General features: G+C 29.0%; 1 protein-coding gene, 1 long non-coding RNA gene and 1 pseudogene across 5 annotated transcripts in view; 1 reads left to right on the top strand and 2 right to left on the bottom strand.

The window, feature by feature from the left end:
* Window positions 1-1,926: 1,926 nt before the first annotated feature.
* LOC111298673 (uncharacterized) lies at window positions 1,927-2,920 on the bottom strand. Its single transcript, XR_002691191.2, has 3 exons — window positions 2,703-2,920; window positions 2,491-2,584; window positions 1,927-2,226 (listed from the first exon to the last, which is right to left on the bottom strand). It is a non-coding gene; the product is annotated as an uncharacterized LOC111298673 (long non-coding RNA).
* Window positions 2,921-6,511: 3,591 nt separating this feature from the next.
* LOC149514439 (protein PHOSPHATE STARVATION RESPONSE 2-like) lies at window positions 6,512-11,819 on the bottom strand. 3 transcript variants are annotated; one of them, XM_089745017.1, is made up of 5 exons: window positions 11,117-11,819; window positions 10,679-10,800; window positions 10,497-10,573; window positions 8,956-9,044; window positions 6,512-7,283 (listed from the first exon to the last, which is right to left on the bottom strand). In XM_089745017.1, exons 3-5 carry the CDS (start codon window positions 10,514-10,516, stop codon window positions 7,102-7,104), a joined length of 291 nt encoding a protein of 96 aa, XP_089601143.1. In that variant the 5' UTR covers window positions 10,517-10,573; window positions 10,679-10,800; window positions 11,117-11,819; the 3' UTR covers window positions 6,512-7,101. The 3 variants fall into 3 exon arrangements, with proteins under 3 accessions (XP_089601143.1, XP_089601144.1, XP_089601145.1); XM_089745019.1 differs by lacking the exon at window positions 6,512-7,283 and having other exon boundaries at window positions 7,693-9,044; XM_089745018.1 differs by lacking the exons at window positions 10,497-10,573; window positions 10,679-10,800.
* LOC111298675 (uncharacterized) overlaps window positions 11,472-22,217 on the top strand; it is a 51,834-nt pseudogene continuing 41,088 nt past the window's right edge. Inside the window, exon 1 of the transcript XR_016328450.1 lies at window positions 11,472-11,586. The product of XR_016328450.1 is annotated as an uncharacterized LOC111298675 (transcript). The remainder of the gene's footprint in view (window positions 11,587-22,217) is intronic.

Here is a 22,217-nt window from a genome sequence, read left to right on the forward strand (position 1 = left end):
TTATATATTAATTTATAAAATAAAATATATTTTTTTATTTAATGTATTTAATTTTTATATTTTATATTTATTTTGACTTATAAATAAACACGATCCAAATAAACGATCGTATCTAACCAATACCTATTTCCTAGGCTGTGGGTGTGGGGAATGTAACACAAGGTGTGTATGTGTTTCTTTCTGCTACATAATTTTAGCGTTCCTTCACGCGGCGCCATTTACATTGTTATGCGACGAGAAAAGGACGCCTTTTTTTATGCTGCTTTCTTTGAATAGACAAGTCAATTTCAAAACAAAAATATAGCTAAATTATCCTTGGGTTTATCAACTACTTTTGAATATGTCATTTAAAATTTGGTTTTGTATATACGATCTCATTGAGTAATATTTAAAGTTTGTTATTACTCTAAATTTCATATTTAATTTAATTAATTTATATAATTATTTTTAAAAATAACATATAATAAATTTAAATTTTAAATTTCAATAATTACAATCTTTTTTCTTAACCTCATATTGCAACATCTTTGTACAAAATACAAAGTTCATTATTACGCTTCTCTGATATTTTTTATAGGAAAGTCTTTCAAAGGATATATGTGATTATAAAGATGACTTACGCATACATCTTTTGTTAAAAACTCAATTACATGATGTCATTAATTCATCTTTTGTTAAAAATTCAATTACATGAACTTGTATTTTTCCTGAAAGTCTCTTACATGAACTTGTATTGTATGACCGTTGGTTATGTCTTTTTTCCTTTGTCCTTTTTCTCTGTTAACCCAAGATTCCTACTTAATTCATTTGGCTGATAAGTAGTTGCCAACAGCTTCCCCATTTTGTTCATTGATGTGAAACTCAAGTGGTAGGGTACTTTGTGCAATTTTTGGTGTTCAACGGTTGGTGGACGTTTTATGAAGATCTTGGGAAGCTGATATGACTTGGGACCTACCTCTATTTTCCAAGTTTGCACATACTTAAAATGTTTTTAATACAAGTTTCGGTGTTTTTTTTTTTTTTCATAGGAAGTCACAATATGAGAATTGGAGAAGAGACAGCAAGTGTTGGGATATGAAATCTAGATCTATTGTATGTTCGATTAAGTTAAACTGTAAGGTTATTTTATTTTATTTTATTTTATTTTTTGTTTCTAAAGATGGCAAATAACCTTTGCAAATAATAGATTTAGATGCTAGTTGAATCAAAATTAGTACATATAAATCAAATCCAGGTGTTGTTTCAGATCATCCTATCTCACCTTGTGAAACAAATACAAAAAAAAATATTTTAACTTCAGACTTATCTCATCACAATCCTTGCCATTGGAGACTTAGAGCAGAGGCTAAAACCCAGTCATTGCTATAAATTAAATTCTTTAACACTTGAATATGGAAAAAAAATCCAGTAGATAGGAGGACAGAACACTGATGAGAAATTAGTTGATAAAACACATGTTTCCCTTGAATCCTTTCGCTCTATATCCAGACTTGGAAAACAAACAGAAGGTTGAATGATTTATAAAGCTATTTTGTATATCGACATAATATAAAGAGGACAGTCCCATGTGGGACTTCCTATCACAGTTTGCTTCAATTGTAAGAGATTTAGGGTCATCCATGTTCGTGGAGCCACCTACCGCTATGCAATCAAGCCATTTTGTTCCATTTCTACAGCTTAATGATTGAATGGTGTGTGTGTGTGTGTATGTGTTTGTGGATCTAGAGTTAGGGGATGAAGATGTCATCAAATGTTTGTTTTCATTTACTTTTTTTTTTTTAATGATAGTTGTCTTTTATCATGATCAGTGGGTCAATCCACATGATCTACAGGATACAGCTTTGTTGATAGAACAAATCTACATGATCTACAGGCTCCATCTCCACAAAAAATACATGCAAAATCATACGCTCAGAACCGTAAAAGTACGGGTAAGAACAAGTATCAATTTTCTTCCAGATCTACAAATCAAAGTGAACATTTTTCTATGACAAAATCTATGGATTCCCGCTAAAAATTCCTGTTAAAAGATTTAATCTTTTACAGCATAAATATACAAAGTACATATAGATTTGTTAATGTCCATCACCAAACTAGTATATTATCAAACTGTAATGAAAACTGGAAAAATTTCTAGCTGATGTAGGATCCTAGTCCATACTTGAAACATAGGGGTCGCAGCAGCAGCATTCATCCAAGAGACAGCAACAACATAAAGCTGCAAGGCTGCAAATAACAAGCAAGAAAAGAACAACCTTCAGATTTTCAGCTCCCAACAGGATTTTCAGCTCTGGATTGGAAGAATGATATGGTTTGAGATAAACAAGAAAGAAAAAACATAAAATTTCTGAGGAAAAGGCTAGCTATCTGGGCCAACAAGATTACACTACAGAAAATTTTTGAAAATTTTAAATGAAAATTAATGCTATGTGGTCGAAAATAATTTATTTATGTTACTATAGGAAAAGAACAAGACCGCGGAGCACATACATTCCCTCAAGAAAACCAGGTTCTCTCCTGGGTGGTGGTGGGGCTGCATAATATTGAGGAGGTGCCATTACTGGAGGTGGCCCTTGATAAGCACCTGCACAATATTTCATACACAGTTAAAATTAACCAAAATCTGTATAAATTCATCGAACTTTCAAAATGGTTGTCTCAGAAAATGAAAATTAAGAGCTCAGAGATGCAATGTTTGATACCGGGAGGAGGATAGGGATAGCCGTACTTGTAGTCAGTCATATTGGTAGAACACAAGAGAAATTGGAATGGAGTATAAGAATTTGTGGGTTGGGGATTAAGGCAGGCAGGCAGGCTTTTGCATTTTAAAGATGTCAAAAATAAGAGAATAGCACGGTTGAAGGGATGATTAAGGAGAATATATTGTGATGAACGGAAAAGAAAGTTCTGAAACAAGCTGCAAAGTGCAAAACCACTTAATAAAGCGTAGACCTTTCACATCAATAAAGATGAGATTATGCTGTCTTGAGCATTAACCAGCTGAAATCTTTAGTATAGTCATGAAATGCTGTTATTGGTCGGCTGATTCCTGATGAATAGAACACGGCAATGGCGTGGCCAAAAGCAGCCCAATACTTTTGTTCTGCACTTTGTTTCCATCCGAAGCTTCCTGGAAGAGGGTTTCAAACATTTGTTCAGATTCGGAGAGGCCCTTGGCTGATAAACCAATATTCCTTGCACACCTGCTTGTTACAAGGCTCACTCAAACACACAGTTTAGCTGAATGATGAGAGGATATATATTTTAAGTTGGAACTTTCTTTATGATATATTTTGGTATGCTTTCCTATATTAATTTACTTCTTCCTTGCCTTTCTTTTGAATCGAATTAACTGATGAGGTGGCTTGAAACTTTGTAAAAAGATTAAAAAAACATTAGACTACCTTTTTTCTCTTGTTTTTAATTAACAAGTCATAGTGTTTGGATTCTGAGAAAAATGAACATTAAAAAAATCTTGCCTGAAGAAAAGAAAAGAAAGAAAATTAAAAATTGAAGCATTCTCTTAATTATGCTCACATCACTTAAGCAAGTAGTTCCTTCCTTGCTTTATTGTTTGCTTCTTTTTCTGCATGTCCCTTTCTTCCTTTATCCTAATTCCAATTTATTTTTTAATTCTTCTTCTTTTTCTTAGTATTTATCCTTAGGGAATCCTTTTATGCTTCTCTTTCATTATTTCAATCAAATTAAATTCTTGCATATCATTTTGCTTATTCGTGGACACTTAGGTTTTGTATAATTAGTGAAAATGAATTTTCACTATATCATCACCTGCTGATTAAAAATGTCAAAAGATATCACACTTATCCACATTAATTGAAAAAAAAAAAAAATCAAGTTAGCTACTTCAAAAAATAATATAATAATATTTGAAAATTACAAAATGCATCTACTTTTGGTAAATAGTAATACTACTAGTTTTACTGATTGATTAATGATTATAGCTGTTTAATTCACAATTCCGAGTAATTCTCACCTTTAATTTTTTGGTTTAACAAACTAGTTTTGACCAAAAACCAATATTGAAAGAAAGGAATATTATCCGAATTGTCGATACATTTTTTGGGCCGACCAATGCATCCAGTTCTTTGCAATTTTAAGTCGATCTTGACCAATATAGACTTTAAAACCTTAACAATTTTTGGCCCAAATTCAGCATTAACCAAGCTAACTAATGGGCCTACAGATTCAATTCCACCATGTCTTGTCTTACTAGGTCATAGCAACGATCTGTCTAATTTTCTTTTTTTAACATATATATATATATATATTTACAGTTTGAGGATGAAAAAGGAAATTTTACGTTCTAAAATTTAAATCTCAAATTTTTTGGATTATATAAAATTTTAAAAGTGAGTGAAGTTGAGTTAAATTCGAATTTATTAATTTTTACTCGATTTTTTTTATTATTTAAATAAAATTAAATTACAAATGATGGTAATTTGAAAATATATTTAATTTTTTCTTGAAACATTTTTAATTTTTTTAATTATATGCAACTCCTAATCAAAATATTAAAGATACAAACCACAATTATCTTAAAAAAAATTTAAACATTTCCTAAAATGTCCTGTCATCATTCCTATATTTCAATTTTTTCTGAAACACATTACCTCATGCAAATCAATATCATATCATCAGAGTCAATAATCATTCGATTTTACTTAAATACAAGGACCAATAGTTAAATCTGACAAAATAATAAAAATATTGGCAAGCAGGCATATTTTTGAGTCAAAAACCAAAATAACACACCGCCCAAATTGGCGCCACGGCATCTCGAAAATAATGTCAGCGAACATGGACAAGTCTGGTTTTTATAATTATACAAGGGAATTTTTGGGATAAGAAAACGACTTTCTTTCACTCGAATCTCTCTCTTACGCTTCAATTCAAAGAAATTAGCGGTAGTGGGGTCAATCCATCTTGTTATTACTTGATTGTTGTGTGTTTGGTCACTGAGAAAATGAACACCTGTAACTGGAATTTGCCAGTTTTACTTCACTAAATTTATACAAGAAGTATGACTTTCATGCGTTCTATATCAGTTTTTTTTTTATTATTATTATTGAATTAAAATAACGGGCAACTAACCATTCATATTCGTCAAATGATAGACAATGGCAGTGCAAAGTGAGAAAGAAAAAAATAATAAAAAACAATGGTTTTCAAAGGTGTTAAAATATCGACACTTTTGATGGCTGCATTTCTGTATTTAATAGTGGGGTTTTTGGGTGTGAATCCAAGGTTTGGATTAGACATATATGCTTATACAAAAGGATAATGATTCTCTTCAATTAATTTTGAATTATCAACAGACAATTGCCGCGATCAATAATCTGCAATAATTTTTGAAGATTGCTTGTCCGAAAAGGCGTAGCCAAATCTGTTAGATATTTGTAAAGTCCCGGTTTTAGCAGAACACATTAACTCGTCATCAGAGTCATCATAAACCAAATTCCTTTGCCTTCTTTCCCTAACTCTGACTGCCCAAAAACAAAGGAGACAAGACAAAAGTTATATATTCCTTAACCAAAAAAGTCAATCAATCTCGAATGACAAAGTGGGAAAAGGAAGTTCCATCACGCATCATTCCATCGCCAATTCACCGTAAGAAAAGGGTGTTGAAGACGGTGTGAAGTGGGGAGGGTAAGAAAAGATGAGAACAACTGCAATTTGCTTAAACTTGCGAGGTGCGAGAGAATTGGAGAAAGAGTTCTGATAAAAATTTTGAGGCCAAGCAGTTTTGAATAAGGATTATTTTTCCCTTTTAAAAACAAAATCCAAATTCTCCTTCACACATTTTCCTTTTTACTGCATTGGAATGTTAAAACAGCAACGAGCAGTGGAGCAAGGTGAAAACCCGTTATGGTAATGTTTTAGCACTCTAGAACAATGAGAAGGGAGTGTATAGTCGAAATGATTACGAGTGTGAGAATTGAATTTAATATTTTTTTAACTAAAAAAAATTTATATTTATTAAATGTTATTTTTTAAAATAATTATAAAAATGAACTAAATTAAATCTTGATTTTCGCTACACTTTCAAATGACGTTGTAGTGTACGAAGACAACCCAGCCACGCAGCTGTAGAATTTTGATGCATTTAGAACTATCAACTTATTCTAAGTGCCCGCTCGATGATGACTAATAATGGGATGAAAATTCATTTTCTCGAGGCCCCGTTCGAGGTTAAAAAAAAAAAAAAATAGCCCTAATTGAATCAAAATTCAGGAAAAAAAACTCCAAGGATAAATTCAATCTTTAAACAAAACAAAATAATATTCAATTGTATAAACGTAAACATACACATAAAAAAATTTAAAAAATAATCTGAAACTTAATATAATTCATTTATATGATTAATCTCTTAAAAAATAATATCTAATAAATTAAAATTTTAAATTTTAACATTTATAATTTTTTTATCTCATATTTTAATTTTTTTTATTAAAAAACAATAAAAATAACTGCCAAAATTTTAAAATTATGCTTGATGTTGTAGTGCTTAATTAGCAATTAAAACTAATAAATACACCACAAATTCTTTCATATTTTTTTTAAAGGCAAATTCTTTCATAATTAATTAAACTGAACCTTGTCCACCTCGCATTTCACCACTAACCGCCACGCCAACGCCTTGGTTCTAAGACGGCACCATAGCACCCTCGGCACGGTATAGTAAACCTGCCTATCGTATGCTGCCACGTGTAATTGTGCAACATCTGTTACCCCTCGCTCGTTGCAGCGGCATGGCTGATATCGGCAGGTGTTGAGTCCGCGAAGGTTGGGCCATCATGTTGTAAGCAGGCTGCTCCCGGTAGACTTCTTGTGGCATTCTCTGAAAGTTGGTGTAGTATCCTTGGCCGGCTTGTCCGGTTACCGGTCGAACCATTTGTGTTGCTACTGATGGAGGTGCGGAAGCTGGAACTGGCGGAGGTGCGTGGTAGATGGAGGCAGGAGCCTATACTTGCGCTGGTATTATAAAGAGGACGTTCCAACTGCGGCGGTGGGCCTGGGATTGTCGTCACGGTTGAGGGGAAACCTCCGGTGGAAATTTGTTTATCCCGCCTGAATCCAACTCTAACGACACATGTATTGTAAAGTTATCGGTACAGTCATTGGAGGAACTTTTTCAGGTAACTTGTGGGCGTAGCATTCCGCTGCATATGGCAGAGAAGCAACAGGGTCTTCAACCTTTTCCCTTACATTGCAAGCTGTTCTTGATCCCGAATTTGAAGCCTCTGCAATTCCTATAACTGCCTCTGAATTTCAACGAGATTCAAAACATGATCCGACCCCGGTATAAAACTCTTTCATTTTATAGATCGTCAATGTTCATTTATTGTTCGATAATAATAATAATAATATTACATGTTTATGTATTATCTTAATTTTATTATATGATTGATTATAATTTATTTATTGTTTATGAATATACTTATTTATTATTAATGAATATGTTTATTTATACATATTGGAGCACATGTTTTTTTAAAACTTATGAATAAATTCGTTTAATTTAAATGAATCGAACATAAATTGATTTTAAATATTTTATTATTTAAACAAATCAAACTTAAATAAAATATATAATTTTTTTTTTACCGAACACAAATTAATATCAAAAACTCTAAAAGTAAATGAATAAAATATAAATATATATTTGTTTGTACATATTTAATTCGTTTACATTATTAAATTTTTTTCTCTATTTTTTTCCCTCTTTCTCTAAGAAATTCATTCCTGTTATTTTATTATTCCTTTTTCAAATTTTTTTTGTGTATAAAAGCTATAATACGGAGATGAAAAAAAATTATTAAAATTTAAATTTAAATTTCAAACTCGTTAAATGTCACTTTTTAAATAACGGCAAAACTAGTTCATACCAAATCTCAGACAATTCACACCAGGCTACCCAGTTGATATCAAATCTCGCATTTAGAAACATGGAGAAAGGAAGAGAAAGAAGCTGTTGAAGAAATGTGGTGGAGTTTGGCAAAGGTAAACACCAGCACCTATAGAGTTCTTACTTCTTATTGTTGTAGATGGGATAGTTTAATGCTAACTATTATCTACATCATAATTTTTTAAAACATGTGCATCATGATCTTCAAATTATCGTAAGCCAACCCAGCATACAAAAAGATCATAATTTTTTAAAACATGTACATCATGATCTTCAAATTATCGTAAGCCAACCCAGCATACAAAAAGGATACATGAGTGCAAGTGCCATCCTTAAATTTTAATATTAGAACAGTCATCCTTAAGAATCATAATCCACTTTATTTTTAGACTTAGATTTTCCACAACTGTTAGGAAATTAGTAAACATGATGCACAGGTCACTGCTCTAGCTTGACGAGTAATTTTTACAACCTGGTTATTTCCTTAAAAAGAAACTGAATTTTATTTCATCCTCCTCGTTTCTTTTGATAATGTCAAAAACCATAATTACTATGACAGGCAAACTATTTCCCTTGGAAACCAGGATCTTTAATTCCCACATCCATAATTAATATTCCACTTAGTCACACGAGATTGGTTTATTTAATACTTATATATTAAGTTTTTTTTTGTTACATCAAGAAAGAAGGCAAAGCTTTCGTATAAATAAGAGGGAGAGAGGAAGCTTAACTCGAAATCAGACTCTTGATATTTTTTCAAAAGCTTTTAGCTACTAAACCAAAGGTTTGAGGACATTAATTTTAACTTTAAAATCGGTCTTCTAATCTTCCATTCGATATCTATCCTTGCACATATGACATAACTAACTCAACTATTGTCTAATCTTTTGTAAGGCTTGATAAATATAACAAATAAAGAATAAAAAATTTTCTTTTACCCGACTTTAATTTTTCATCAACAGCCCAATCAAGGACCTTTTGAGCTTGTTCAGTTAACGGAGGATGTTCAGGGCTGAAAAAATACATACCCGATTTTTTAGTAAGTTCACTGTTTCCTCTCGCACCTTGAAAAATGTAATTCCATTGGCCATTAAATATTTTGCAACTTGGCTTGTTCCTGTACATGAAAAAGAGGCATTAGTAGGAAAAAGAGTATCAAACGAACATTTGAAAAGTTTTCAAGCATCAAAGAGATTAAAAGCAAGACAATATGACTTTCTTGCAATGACATCATCTTTTTTTAAGTTTACAGATAATATATGTTTTTGTTCATAATTCATATTAGCTCATTTAAGATATCTTTTTCATTTTCTTTGTATTGGGGCTGAGGGGGTAGGTTCTATTCAATATCTTGGAAACTCTACCACCTGAGCCAAGGTTAACTATCAAACTATTGAGTCAACCATGATCAGACTGCAAGGCCATCATGATATATTAACAGGCAATATTGCATATGTCCTTAATCATTCAACCATAAGGACAGTTTATATGTGAAGCTTCACATTTAAATGAAGCATGTAATAAATATGATCATAAACAAAATACTTTAATCAAGGGGAGATCTAAATACTCATATACTGATGATGATTACAAATAACCAAAATAAAAAAACAACAATCTTACACGCCGGAAGGAACAAGCACATCTAGAAGTTAGTATTCTTCCTGGAGAATATAGTTATTATCAGTAAGAAAACATAGAATGCCAGTAGGTACATTAACCATGGTTCCTACCAAAAAAGGAAAAAAAAAAAGGTAAGGGAATTGTTATCAATAGATGGTGGGATCAAGAACCCAAGTGGGATCATGTCAAAATTTGAGCCCCCCCTCCTCCCCCCCCTTCCCGCATTTCTCTAACAACACAAAACAAAAATGATTATAACGTTATTAGAAAAAAATATAACCATGTCTCCATAATGAACATAAGGATTATGACTAAGAGTAGATGCTAAACAAGAAGTCATTTAAAAGAAGATATTTATGGCTTTAAGCATCCCATTTAAAGACTTTCCAACTTTTCATTAGTCTGTTAGAAATAGCTGAACTAATAAATTAAAAATTAAAAAAGACCGAAGTACCACATGTTAAACTCATCAACCATGCATGACATCTTTAGTTCGCTAACCACATAACAACATAATAACGTAAGCATAGAGCACCAACCGATTTGACTCAAGAAACTGACTTTACACCAAGCAAATCAGATAAAGAAAGCCCGTATAACACATTATTATCAGTGTAAACTTGGGTTTAGCATTGTTTCAATCACTAATTTAAATGAAAATTTGTGCATTATGTAATCAGCATCATCAACAAATCATTAATGCCAAATAAAAATTGATATTAATCAAATTATATGCTTCCAAATGAAACATATAAAAATAAATCAAATTTTCTTTTAAAACAGTTTCCTTTTAAATTTTACTTTTTAACCAACAGTAACATTTAGAAACATCCTTTTTGGTTACTGAGAAAATGCTGAAGAGAAAAAAAAAAGAAAAAGAAAACACATGTTTTTTTACTGATAATTGACAAATTGTTAATATTCAAATATGTAAAAACTTGTATACCTGCAAATGACTTTTGACATGAAGGATTGTCAGCTCATTTGATTTCATCAGCTTCAATATTTTCCTTGGTGTTGTCTCTATGATTCATAGAGATTAATTAATTAATAAGGAATTTCATTTTCTTTGGCGTATAGGATAAAAATTCTTCTTTTTTTGTTCAATTATTGGAAGAATTTGCTCACTCTCTGCGCCACCAAGGAGATTGACACAATTAACAAACTTCTCAGGAAGATCTACAGTCCATTTTAGTCTTGTTTTAGTGTTTGAGGGCCTTGCTCTCAATGAAACAGACCTACCAAAAATCCTGAAAAAGTTTGGAGATTGTTGTTCTGGTTCATCATGAAAGCATAAGCTAACATATTTTGATGAAAAATTAAACAATAATTATGAACAAATTTTAGTTTTCTTACAAAACCCAAACGTGGATGAAGAAATGCTTAAAATAAGTCCTTTCAAAATCTCTATGATTTCAACGAAAATTTTGAGTTTTTCAATTTTGCCACTTACAGATGTGCACATTCCTGTGCATAGGAGGCAACAGAGTAACATGCATGAACACGATGGTGTTAGTAACATGCATATGAAGCAATAACAATTAGAGAATATATACGTAATCTTACCTCATCAAAATAAACTCCACATTCAGTGGTAACTTCTCGAATCAAATCAGTAGCATTAGCATCCATCATGATGACTAAAGCTTGACCCGAATCAACAAAATTGATTATGGCAGCAAGATCAATAGATCCTCCAAAACCAAAGTAAACAAATACATTATTATTTAAACGACAACGCATAAAAAAGAAAAAGAAAAAATAATTAATTCAATTGAAAACATTAAAATAAAGAAAAGCAAAATGTGAAATTGAGTTCAACAGAAGGGTAGAAGAGAATCAAGGCATCGTAGAGATACTGGCCGTAGCGTTGCAAGGCAATCTTGGGATCATCAGCGAGTTTGAATTCGAGGACAAAGCCATGAGATTTGAGGGAATTGAAGCAGAGGGAGTGAGACGATTTGATGGCAAAATCATCAGGACTCGGCGATCAGTCCAGGTCTCGGGAGGGAAAGAATTGCAGATAAATTCGAGAAGTATCGAGATCGAAACAACAAAAATCACCCACAATTTACGGTGAAAGTGAGAGACTGAAGGCAGATGACGCTGCTAGATTCTTTGTTCAAGAAGCTTCCGCTTTATAATTTCAAGCAAGAAACAATTGAGACTTTTTAGCCAAATTGACCTCTCAATCATCCTTAAATTCATTGCTGAGCTGTTCCTGGTAGAATCAATTACGGACAACTTTTATAAATCTTTTAGAGAAATTGAGAGAATAAATGCAGATGATGCTATTCTTTGTTCGAGAAGCTTCCGCTTTATAGTTTCCAGCAAGAAACAACTGAGATTTTTTACCCAAATTGACCTCTAATCATCCTTAAAGTCATTGCTGAACTGTCCTCGATAGAAATAATTGGGGACAGCTTTTACATATCTATATGCTATAAAATTGTATCGCCATTGGGTTCTATTGCGCGTTGAACTTCCCACGTGAAATTTTGAGACGGACATCTGTTTTTGATTAAATAATTACCCGAATCATTTGCCTTTCAACTTGCACCAAATTAATGAATTTTGTTTCTTTCATAGTTATTATTCTATTATTTATATGCTGTGAAGTTTTTTTAACTAACTTATCTATTTAATAATTAAATAATTCTTTTCTAAATATATCATAAATGAATAAAAAACTTAGGAGATATATGAAATTTGAAGAGGGTTAGTGACAGTTTTAATATCTAAATTAGAACGGAAGCTCGCGTTACATCGGGGGAACTATCAAGCGGTAATTTGAATATAATGATAACCTAAACATAAGATTATAGTCCACGGTTTGAGTTTTAAAGAGTGCTAATATAAAAATTGAAACAACTAAACAATACTTCTTCGAATGGTCACTATTATATACAAAATATATCATTTATTCATTACGATTCCCTTCAAGAATTATGTATTAAAGTGCAGCCGACTGCCTAGAGGGAATCAAACTGTCCTTATACAAATTTAACCCAACTGGTAAAAAAAAGCAAGGCAATCAATTCTCTTTCGCGCCTTTCTCCCTTATTTTCTTTATTTTACTCGTATAACTTAAGTTTTGAAATATATCTTGGAGTACTGCCTCCAATGCTCCTTCAACATTCTTAATTTTATTATAGATCTAATACACTCATTAGTTCAATATCCAGTATCATAACATATAAATCTATAAATTTATAACTAAACTTAATAAATGAAATCGTAACTAATTTTTTTAATTATATATAATTGGTTATCTAAAGAATTTATTATTTTAAGAAACTCTTAAACTTAACTAAAGATCCTTAAAATAATAAGTTCGAATCTATTAATAAGAACATGATTCGAAAGTTTGATTACATGTAAGAAAAATTATAACACCCTCATATGTCCATTCGTAGAATAATATCATTTTATTTTAAATTTATCTTAAGATCTTGATTCTAATGATCTTAAATTTTAATATTGAATATTTGAAATAATTCTTAAAATTCTCCATCTATCTGGTAGAATTCTTAAAAATACTTCCTCACTTCAAAAGTATTCAAGAATCCCATTTGTTTTCTTGAAAAGACTTCGTCATTAAGAAAAAAGTTTAGTCATTTTTTTTTATTTTGGTTTTTATTATTAAAAATATATATAATTATTCTACTATTTGGGTCAAATTTAGAAAAAAAAAATTTTTTCAAATTATTTTAAACTTCTAAATTCTCTACTATTTGGACATATTTAAAAATTCTTTCATTTTTTTTTATTTTTTATCTTTGGCAAAAATATATTATGACAATTATTTTTATTAAAGTTTCATTTAAATTCTTCCACAATTTAAGACAAATTTAAAGAAATTTCTTACTTAAAATTTTCTTAGAAATTTATCATTTGAAATTTCTAAGAATCTCATCCTTAGATAATTATCAAATATTTTCAACCAAAAAACTTTTTCTTTTTTTTATTTTTTGTTTGAAAATAAATATTAATTATTGCTATTGAAATTTTATCTAAATTATTTCACCTTTTGGGATAAATTTATAAAAAAATTTCTCACCTAAGAATTTTGTAAAAATTTACCATTTTAAATTTCTAAAAATTTCATCATTGTATAATTATTATTTATTCTCAAATATTTTATTTTGTTTTTATATATTTTTTATTTTTTCCTACAATTTAATCATACAAAATAATAAATAAAAACTTATAAGATAAATATAACTAAATAAATAAATAAAAATACCAAAAAAATAAATAAATTGGCTCGATTGGAGACAAAAAAAGCAGCTCCAGGGACGTGACTTGGCAGCTCGACTCATGGCTCAGTTTGGCTGGATTCAAAAGCTGGACATGAGTCAAAAGCAAGTCAGCGTTACGGGTCAAGTCTCCAAATGGTAAAACACGCGAATCTTAGGCTAAGTTTAAACGCTAAAATGACGTCGTTTTGGTAAAATATAAAACGCTAGTTTTTGGCTTTTTCTTTAGATTTTTTCTTTCCTCCCTTTCTCTCTTCTTTCATTTTCTCTCCCTCTTTTCTTAGACCGTGTCGTAACGATTTTGGGGACCACTAGACAAATTAAAAAAGCAAATGAAATGAAGTCTGCCATAAATCTTTTTTAAAGTTTGATTGGTCACCTAAAAATTTTATCTTTTTAATGAAACAATAAAACATGTTTAAAGCTTTATCAAAAAGATAATTTTTTTGTCTACAAAAATATATTGGGTTTAAAAATCGGTTACGTATGAAAAATGATTAGCACCCCCATAACGCTTGTTTAAAATAATATTAATTAATTATGTATTATCTTTTTAACATTGACAAAAATGGTCTTCGTCTTGGTATTTAAAAATTAATTTTCCTATATATATATTTTTTATTATTTAAAAAATATTTTTTTATTATTTTTAGTAAACTTGAAAATAAATAAGAAACTTATATTGAAAAATTCTTAAAAATATCTCAATATGCTGACAATATTAAAAGAAACTATCTTACTTAAGAAATTTTTAAGAATTACTATACGAATTTTTTGAAAATCTTATCTTTGATTGTTCATATTCATTTTCAATAGTTATTAAAAACATAAAGTAGTAAGTAATTTTAAAACAAATAATATTTTTTGGGATTCATTTTTAAAAGACGAGAAATCTTTATAAAAAATTAATCTAAATGCTCAAATATGCTAATGACATTTTAGATAGATTTTTTTTACCTAAAGTTCTTAAATAATTATTACTCGAATTTTTTTAAGATCTTATCATCGGAGTTTTTCGTTTGTTTTTACCAAAACATTAAAAATTATAATATAATAATCCACAAATACATTTATTTCTTAAAAAAATTCTTCAACTTATTAAGAAAAACTATTCAAGTTAAAGAAAATAATTATAAAATGAAAACTTTTCATATTAAAAAAAAACTTCTAAATATTCCATTATTTGATAATTTTTTGAAGGCTTTTCTTACCTTAGAAATTCTTGGGAATGATTACTCAGATTTTTGGAGTCCCATCATCGAAAGAATTTTTTTTTTGTTTTTTAAAACATGCAATGCAAACAAAAATATAGAATATGTACACAAAAATATATATTCATTAGGAATTAATCTTTTTAAATCATTCTCTAATTATCACTAAAAATTTGAAAAGGATAGAGGAAATAAAATTTTTATTGAAAATTTTCCTAAATACTCCAATACGCTGGTGATATTTTTTTAAAAAAAAATTTCACCTAAAGATTTCTTATGAATATCTACTCGTACCTCTACTCGAACTTCCTTAAAATCTTATCCTCGAAAAAATTTTATTCACTTTATTCTTTCTTACTTGGCAATTTAATTTTTCTTTTAAACTTTAATCATATCAATTTTATTACAAAGGGAATCGATTATTAATAATATCTATCAAAATTTTAGAAAAAAATTCAAATGAAATTTTTTTATATTGAATATTTTTCTAAATGTTACATTACTTTCGTAGCATTTTTAAAAAATTATCCTCACTTAGATATTTTTAAAGATTCACTACTCAGATTTCTCTAAAACGTCATTATTAGGAAATTTCATTCATATCATTATTATAAATGAAGAACAATTTTACATTTAAAACAAATTAAGGTGTAAAAACTAAATTGCAAAAAAATTAAAGTGAATATGGAAATTTAATCAAACTAACAATGAAAGGAAAATACATGGAATTTAAATTATATTCACATTTGAAACAACATTAGAGAAATATGAATGGTGATATAAAACATACATGAAAATAAGCCTTACGGTAAAAATTTCAGCATTTTTTCAAAACTTTGTAAAGTTGTAAACAATCCAAAAAGAAGAATAAGGGATGATTTTAAGTTAGGTGAAATAATATCATTAACAAACAAAATAAAAACAGAAATTCCAGCTTTCATGAGTATTCATCATGCCAAAGATCAATATATTCCATGAATGTTTAAAGATCAATGACCCAATACAACATAACATCAAATAAATCAACTTGGAAACATATTGACCACAACTTCCATGATGTTAAGCTGAAAATGCATATGGATGTAAAGAAAAGGAAGCCAATGCAATCAACAATAAGTTATACAAATGAGAATACTGCAGTAGCTAAAGAAAACAGCAAAGAAACCATTGATATCATGTGCATGAAAGAACAAAGAAAACCAACTTGAAACCTTTTCTACCTTGGCTTGCTTCCTCTCTTCCAATTTCGGCAGCTTCTTTTTTTTATTTGTTTTTTGGCAATTTCTTCTTCTTCTCCCTTTCTTCTATTCGGCAGCTCCCACTTTTTTTCTTTTCTCCTCCTGCTTCTTTCTATTCGGCTTTTCTACCTCTCACTTTTTTTTTTTGGCAACTTCTTCCTTTCCTTTTTCTTTTCACGTCCTTGGCTCCTTACCTTTCCCCTTATTATATATTTTTTTTCAGCCTTCTCCAGCCCCCCTCTGTTGACCGAAACCTATAGCCTTCTTAATGGTGAGCCTAAGAAAGATCTTGATCTTTATCCATGTGGACCCTTAGATGAGATTTCATCTAAGGGTCAAAGTTTGCACTTTTATTTCTTCAAAGGGGCCACCTTTAACCATTAGATCCATATCAAATAAAGATCTAATGATCCATATTAATTAGTGTAAAGATGATATTTTTATGCCCTCCAAACATATAAAAAAATTATTTTACCCTTAGTTACAAAGTTTTTTGTATTTAAGTCTTTTCCTTGGAAATTAAGGTTCTTATAGTCATTTTTAATATTTTAAAACACTAAAAATCATGAAATATTATAGGATTATAATCTGAAAATTTTCGTGAAATTTTGAGCTAAAAAAGGCTAAATTATAAAAATACCCTTATTAGGGTATTTTAATAATTTCATACTTCTTGGGATACTATTATAATTTCAAATACATCAAAAATTATGAAATATTATAAAACTAGGATCTAACATTTTTCATAAAATTTCGAGTTCAAAAAGGTCAAATTACAAAAATACCTTTTAAAGTGTATTTTGATAATTTCACACTTTTTGGGATACTATTATGATTCCAAACTCACAAAAAATCATGAAATATTACAAAAGTGAGATCTGAAAAGTTTCAAGAAATTCCAAGCTCATGAAGGTCAAATTACAAAAATACCCTTATAAGGGTATTTTGATAATTTCATACTTTTCGGGGTACTGCTGTAATTTTAAATGCATAAAAAATCATGAAATATTATAGGATTAAGATCTGAAAGGTTTTATGAAAATTCGAGCTCAAAAAGATCAAATTATGAAAATATCCCTTATAAGGGTATTTTGATAATTTGACCTTTCTCAGGGCACAATGAAAATTTCAATGTTGAAAAAAAATCTCAAATTTAATTTAATAACACCTTGATTTCAATGATTTTTGAAATTTTAAAATTAACTCGGATTCTATTCATTTTGGCCGAATTGTATATAATTTAACTTTGTTTGACTTGCTTTTAACCCAAGTTGACTTTAGGTTTTGAATTAGCAAAGTTATGAGGTCTTTACAGGTCTTAAATGGTCATCGTAAATGGTCTTGGCTTTTTGCTCACAAATGAGTTTTGAATCAATTATGTTAAAAAATATTTCAAACAAAATTTGGTGTCTACAGACCGGATGAACTTCAGTTGAAGTCGGAATCTGCGTTAGTTCTTCGAAAGTCTACTAGAAAATTCAACTTTAGTGAGAATCTTTAATCGGATTATGAAAAATTTGTCGAAAAATTCAATTGGTGCCAAAAAATTTAATCGACGCCAAAAAATTCGTCGAAAACTAAAAATTTTTAAAAAAAAAAGCCTAAAATTTCTATTTCGCATTCGAAATTTCTTTGAACATCATTTTTTGTCTCTAATTTGTTTTTTTTTTTTTTTTTTGTGTCCATTGTTGCTTGCCATAACCATATATTTATAGGGTCTCAAATCTGAAAACCCTAAACTAAAAAGGAATTTGAATCCCTTTCAAATTCAAACTTTAATTATGATTTTAACCTAGACTGATAATCACATAGAAACAAACCTAAACAAATTAAACCACTCTAAAATTTTTTTAATTTTCCGTTTTCTCATATTTTTTTATTTTTTATTTTTTTATTAACAAAATCTAAACCTAGTATACCATGGGGGTGTCCACATCCAGCTAGTTCCTTGCTCACCAAATCAGAAGTGTATCAACACTCATGATAGTTTCGAATAGTATATTTTTGCAAGTAAAGTGATTACAAATCATGGAAGATGTAAAACATTAACAAAAACAGCCGAAGCAGTTCTGTTATTAACTGGAATCCCCTGGAAGACAACTAGATTTTCTTCATGTGACATGCCCATTTATTTTATGTTGTCCTCAAGTAACCTATATTGTTCAATAATTTATTAAAAAAATGTTTGACCATGGATAGGCAATTATATCCAACAAGAACAAATATAAAATAAAAAATGAATCCTTTGACAAGTATAAAATAAAAAATGAGAGGGAAAAGAAAAAACTAAAAAGAATAATTTTGATTTAAGCTTTATATAGATGTCCAAAACCACATTGTTTTGGTATTAAAGGACCCATGAGCCGACCTGTCAGATTCGCGCTCTGACTTCACCCATTTGTAAGTTTCTTTTTTTTTTTTTAATTTTAATTTTTCATCCAAATTTTTAAGATTTTGCTTATAATTATTTTAAAAAATTAATTTAAAAATAATAATTATTTTAGAATGAATAAATAATAATTTTAATAAAGATGTAGAATTAGAAACAAATAAAGGTTTTCAAAAAATAAAAATGATTAAATCTTAAAAAAAATATTTAGAAAAATTGAAATAGTTCTATTTTTTTTTCTCAATTTTTATAAAAAATATTTCTTAAATTTCACCTAAGTGATGAGATAATTCAAGAAATCATTCTTTGCTAAGAATAAACATTTTACAAATAAACTAGCTAAAAATAATAGATTGTTTAAATAAATCTTTTGAAATGTAATTTTTAAAGACAATTGAAAGAGTTCAATTTTCTTTAATTAGTGCAAGAAAAAAATTTTAAATTTTACCAAAGAGTTGAGATATTCTAAAAGTTATTTTTCTAAATGAAAGTTTATTTAAATAATTCAAAATAAATAAATAATAAAAAACAGTAGAAAATAAAAATGTTTATTTAAGTAAACCTCTTAAATAAAAATTTTTAAGGAAAATTATTAGTATCTTATTTTGCTTAATTATTATCAAGAAAAAAACATTTTAAATTTCATTAAAGAATTGAGATAATCAAAAAATCAATTTTTACAAATGTAAGCTTTATTTAGATAATCACATAATAATAAATAATTATAATAATTTATAAATAGTAATAATAATAATAAATAATTTATAATATTATAAACCATACATGTTTGTGAAAGAAGAAATACCTCCAAACGAAATTTCTTGAAATTTTTTTAATAGTTAACTTTCTCAAAAATTTTTTGATGAAAATATTTTCTATAGATTCCATCAAAGCTTTAGAGAATTTATAAAATGTGTAAATAATAAAATTTTTTAAGATAATAAAAAATGTTTATCATAAATAAATTTTAAGGAATTGGTTTTAAATATTGAAAAAGACTATATAATTAAAGAAAATGAATAACACATGTTTAATTGGTATTTTTTTTCAGACAAATAATATGATATGTTAATACATTCTTTGCATATAATCATACTTTCAAATTAAAATCTTATTTTCATAGACCAATAGATATTTTAATAGATCTTAATTAATTTAAATGTTCTTATTAAAAGATATCTTAAGTGGTCAATCTTATCCTACAAAAAAATACTACTAGTTACTCTATAAATTTTCTTCAAATTTAGTGATCCAGTATCGAACAAAAAAACTTTGTTTCGACAACAAGTAGTATTAAAAAAAACAAATTTATGTTAAGTTCATAGCACCGACAAAGTTAAAGTTAAGTTGTGCAACATTGCCAGCGATAATAACTCCCCAGAAGATGCTGTTCGTCTACTCCCATGTTTTCATTTTCTCTTTATGCTGATTTACTCATCAGTTTACTGGAAAATAAAAGTTTAGTTGAGGGGGATAAGATAGCTCTACTCTATTTGACTTGGGTTTGACTTATTCGGTCAAGTTGAAATGGGTTTGTCTCAGGGACCTAGCTATGGCTATTAATTTTAGACTTTTTGTGTGTTCGGGCCTAAAGAAGCCCACCGTCCCCAACCAGATATTCTACTAGGCGCTGTCACCATTTTGGGGACTAAAAAAATAGATGGAATAGATATGAGTGATATCTTAAAATGGTAGAATCATCACATTCAGTTCTTCTTCCAAATACATTGAAATGTACATTCATGAGTAAAGTCCAAAATGAATTTTTAAAAATGGGTCAAATAGTACAGGCTATTAAGTCAAAACGCATGGCTCTAACCTAGCTGCCAGCAAATGGGGTTGCTTTGGATAAAGATATAAAAAAGCACAAGACCTAATAATTTTTCATTTTTTGGGGGGCCAGACTTCAAAGCCCAGGTTCTAGCTTTTGACAGCAGCTCCAATTCTCTCAACCTGCATCCACCATTTTCAGTGTCTACTGGAACTGAACTTGATCTTTGATCTTGATTTTAATGAGTAGCTTGCAAAATAGACGTTTATAATAGATTTTCACCCTTATTTTCCTCAACAAATATTTTCTTCGTTTCTTCCACCCTCGCCATACACTGGAAAATACAATCCATTTTTTTTGGGTCAAAATTTCCTTGAACCAAACATAGACTTGACCTTATTTTTATTTCTACTAAAAACAGGGACGGGTTGTTTGAGAAGGCGGCATAATTGAGCAATATTGTTCTGTTTTAATTAAATTGGCTGTTTAGAGAGATGAAAATGTGCAAATATGTAAATAAATAAGATTTTACATAACAACATGCAGACTGGTACAGTCTAGAACGCACGTGATACATTTATTATAATATTTAAAAGACAGGACATTCACATAAAATAAAAGTAAACAAATTAACATAGTCACGAAGTTCTAGAACACAAGAAGACGATGATGAACTTTCGGTGGATCAAGTAGAATTAAATCGGCTGCGGATGTCATTGCTGTGCTTTTAGGAGCAAGATCGTCTGCGAAGTTGTTGAACCCATGAGTTAGGATGATGGGCTTCCCTTCCAGTATTGTCCGATGCTCACTTGAAATTAATAAGCTGAAAGATCAATCGTCAAGTGTTTCTTCTAAGAATTAAATTTATTTAGAATTGATTTAAAATAATTAAATAGTAACGTAATTATAAATGATAATAATATTTAATATTTATAAAAAAATAAATATATTTAATTTAATAAAAAATATTAAAATTAAAAAAAATTATATTAAAATAATTAATACATGACAGATGATAATTTTCAAAATCGTTCATATTTTAAAAAAGTAAATCATCCACGTCAAATTTTTTTCTTTTTTTATTAAAAACTTTAACTTATATATATTTATAAAAGATTTCTTCTTCTTTTTTAGATTCTTCTTCATTATTTCTTGCCAAAAGCAAACTGACTAACCGAGCCTGAATCAAATCTCAGGTTTACCGTACTCCACTCCATTTTCCCAAAAAAGCTAGACAGAGCCACATGAGTTCTAGGATACGGTTCGTTGGCACATGAACTTTGTCACAGGGAGTTGGATTTGTATGTTTGTAAATTTATTGAATGAAACATTTTAGCATTTCTTTATTTATTTAAAGATTTGGATTTAAATTTCATTTCTTTCCAATAAAAAAAATATTATTAAGTACCTACACCTCGCCAATGGTACTAGTTTTCCCCGAGAGGTTTATTTCACAAAATTTTACTCATCATGTTAAACGTTTCTTTTTTTTTTTTTACTGTTGTGCTTTTAGCTGTAATTATTAGCAAAATAATGATGCCAACTCCATCAATCTTCTATCTTCAAGTATTAATGTATTATATAAAATTAATTTTAAATTCATGCATTGCGCGAATATATAATTATATATAAAAAATTAATTATAATATAATTAATAACTTTTATATTAAAATGAAAATTTTGGTGTAAAATAAATAAAAAATAAGTACAAGGGATTAATTTGTAACTAAAATAAAATTTTAAAAATATTTTATAATAAAATTATTTACCATATTTATATGGAGATATGTATTAAGTAT

The sequence above is a fragment of the Durio zibethinus genome, chromosome 16, assembly GCF_047325235.1.
Source record: "Durio zibethinus cultivar Kanyao isolate XHJ-2024 chromosome 16, ASM4732523v1, whole genome shotgun sequence".
Classification (NCBI taxonomy): Eukaryota; Viridiplantae; Streptophyta; class Magnoliopsida; order Malvales; family Malvaceae; genus Durio; species Durio zibethinus.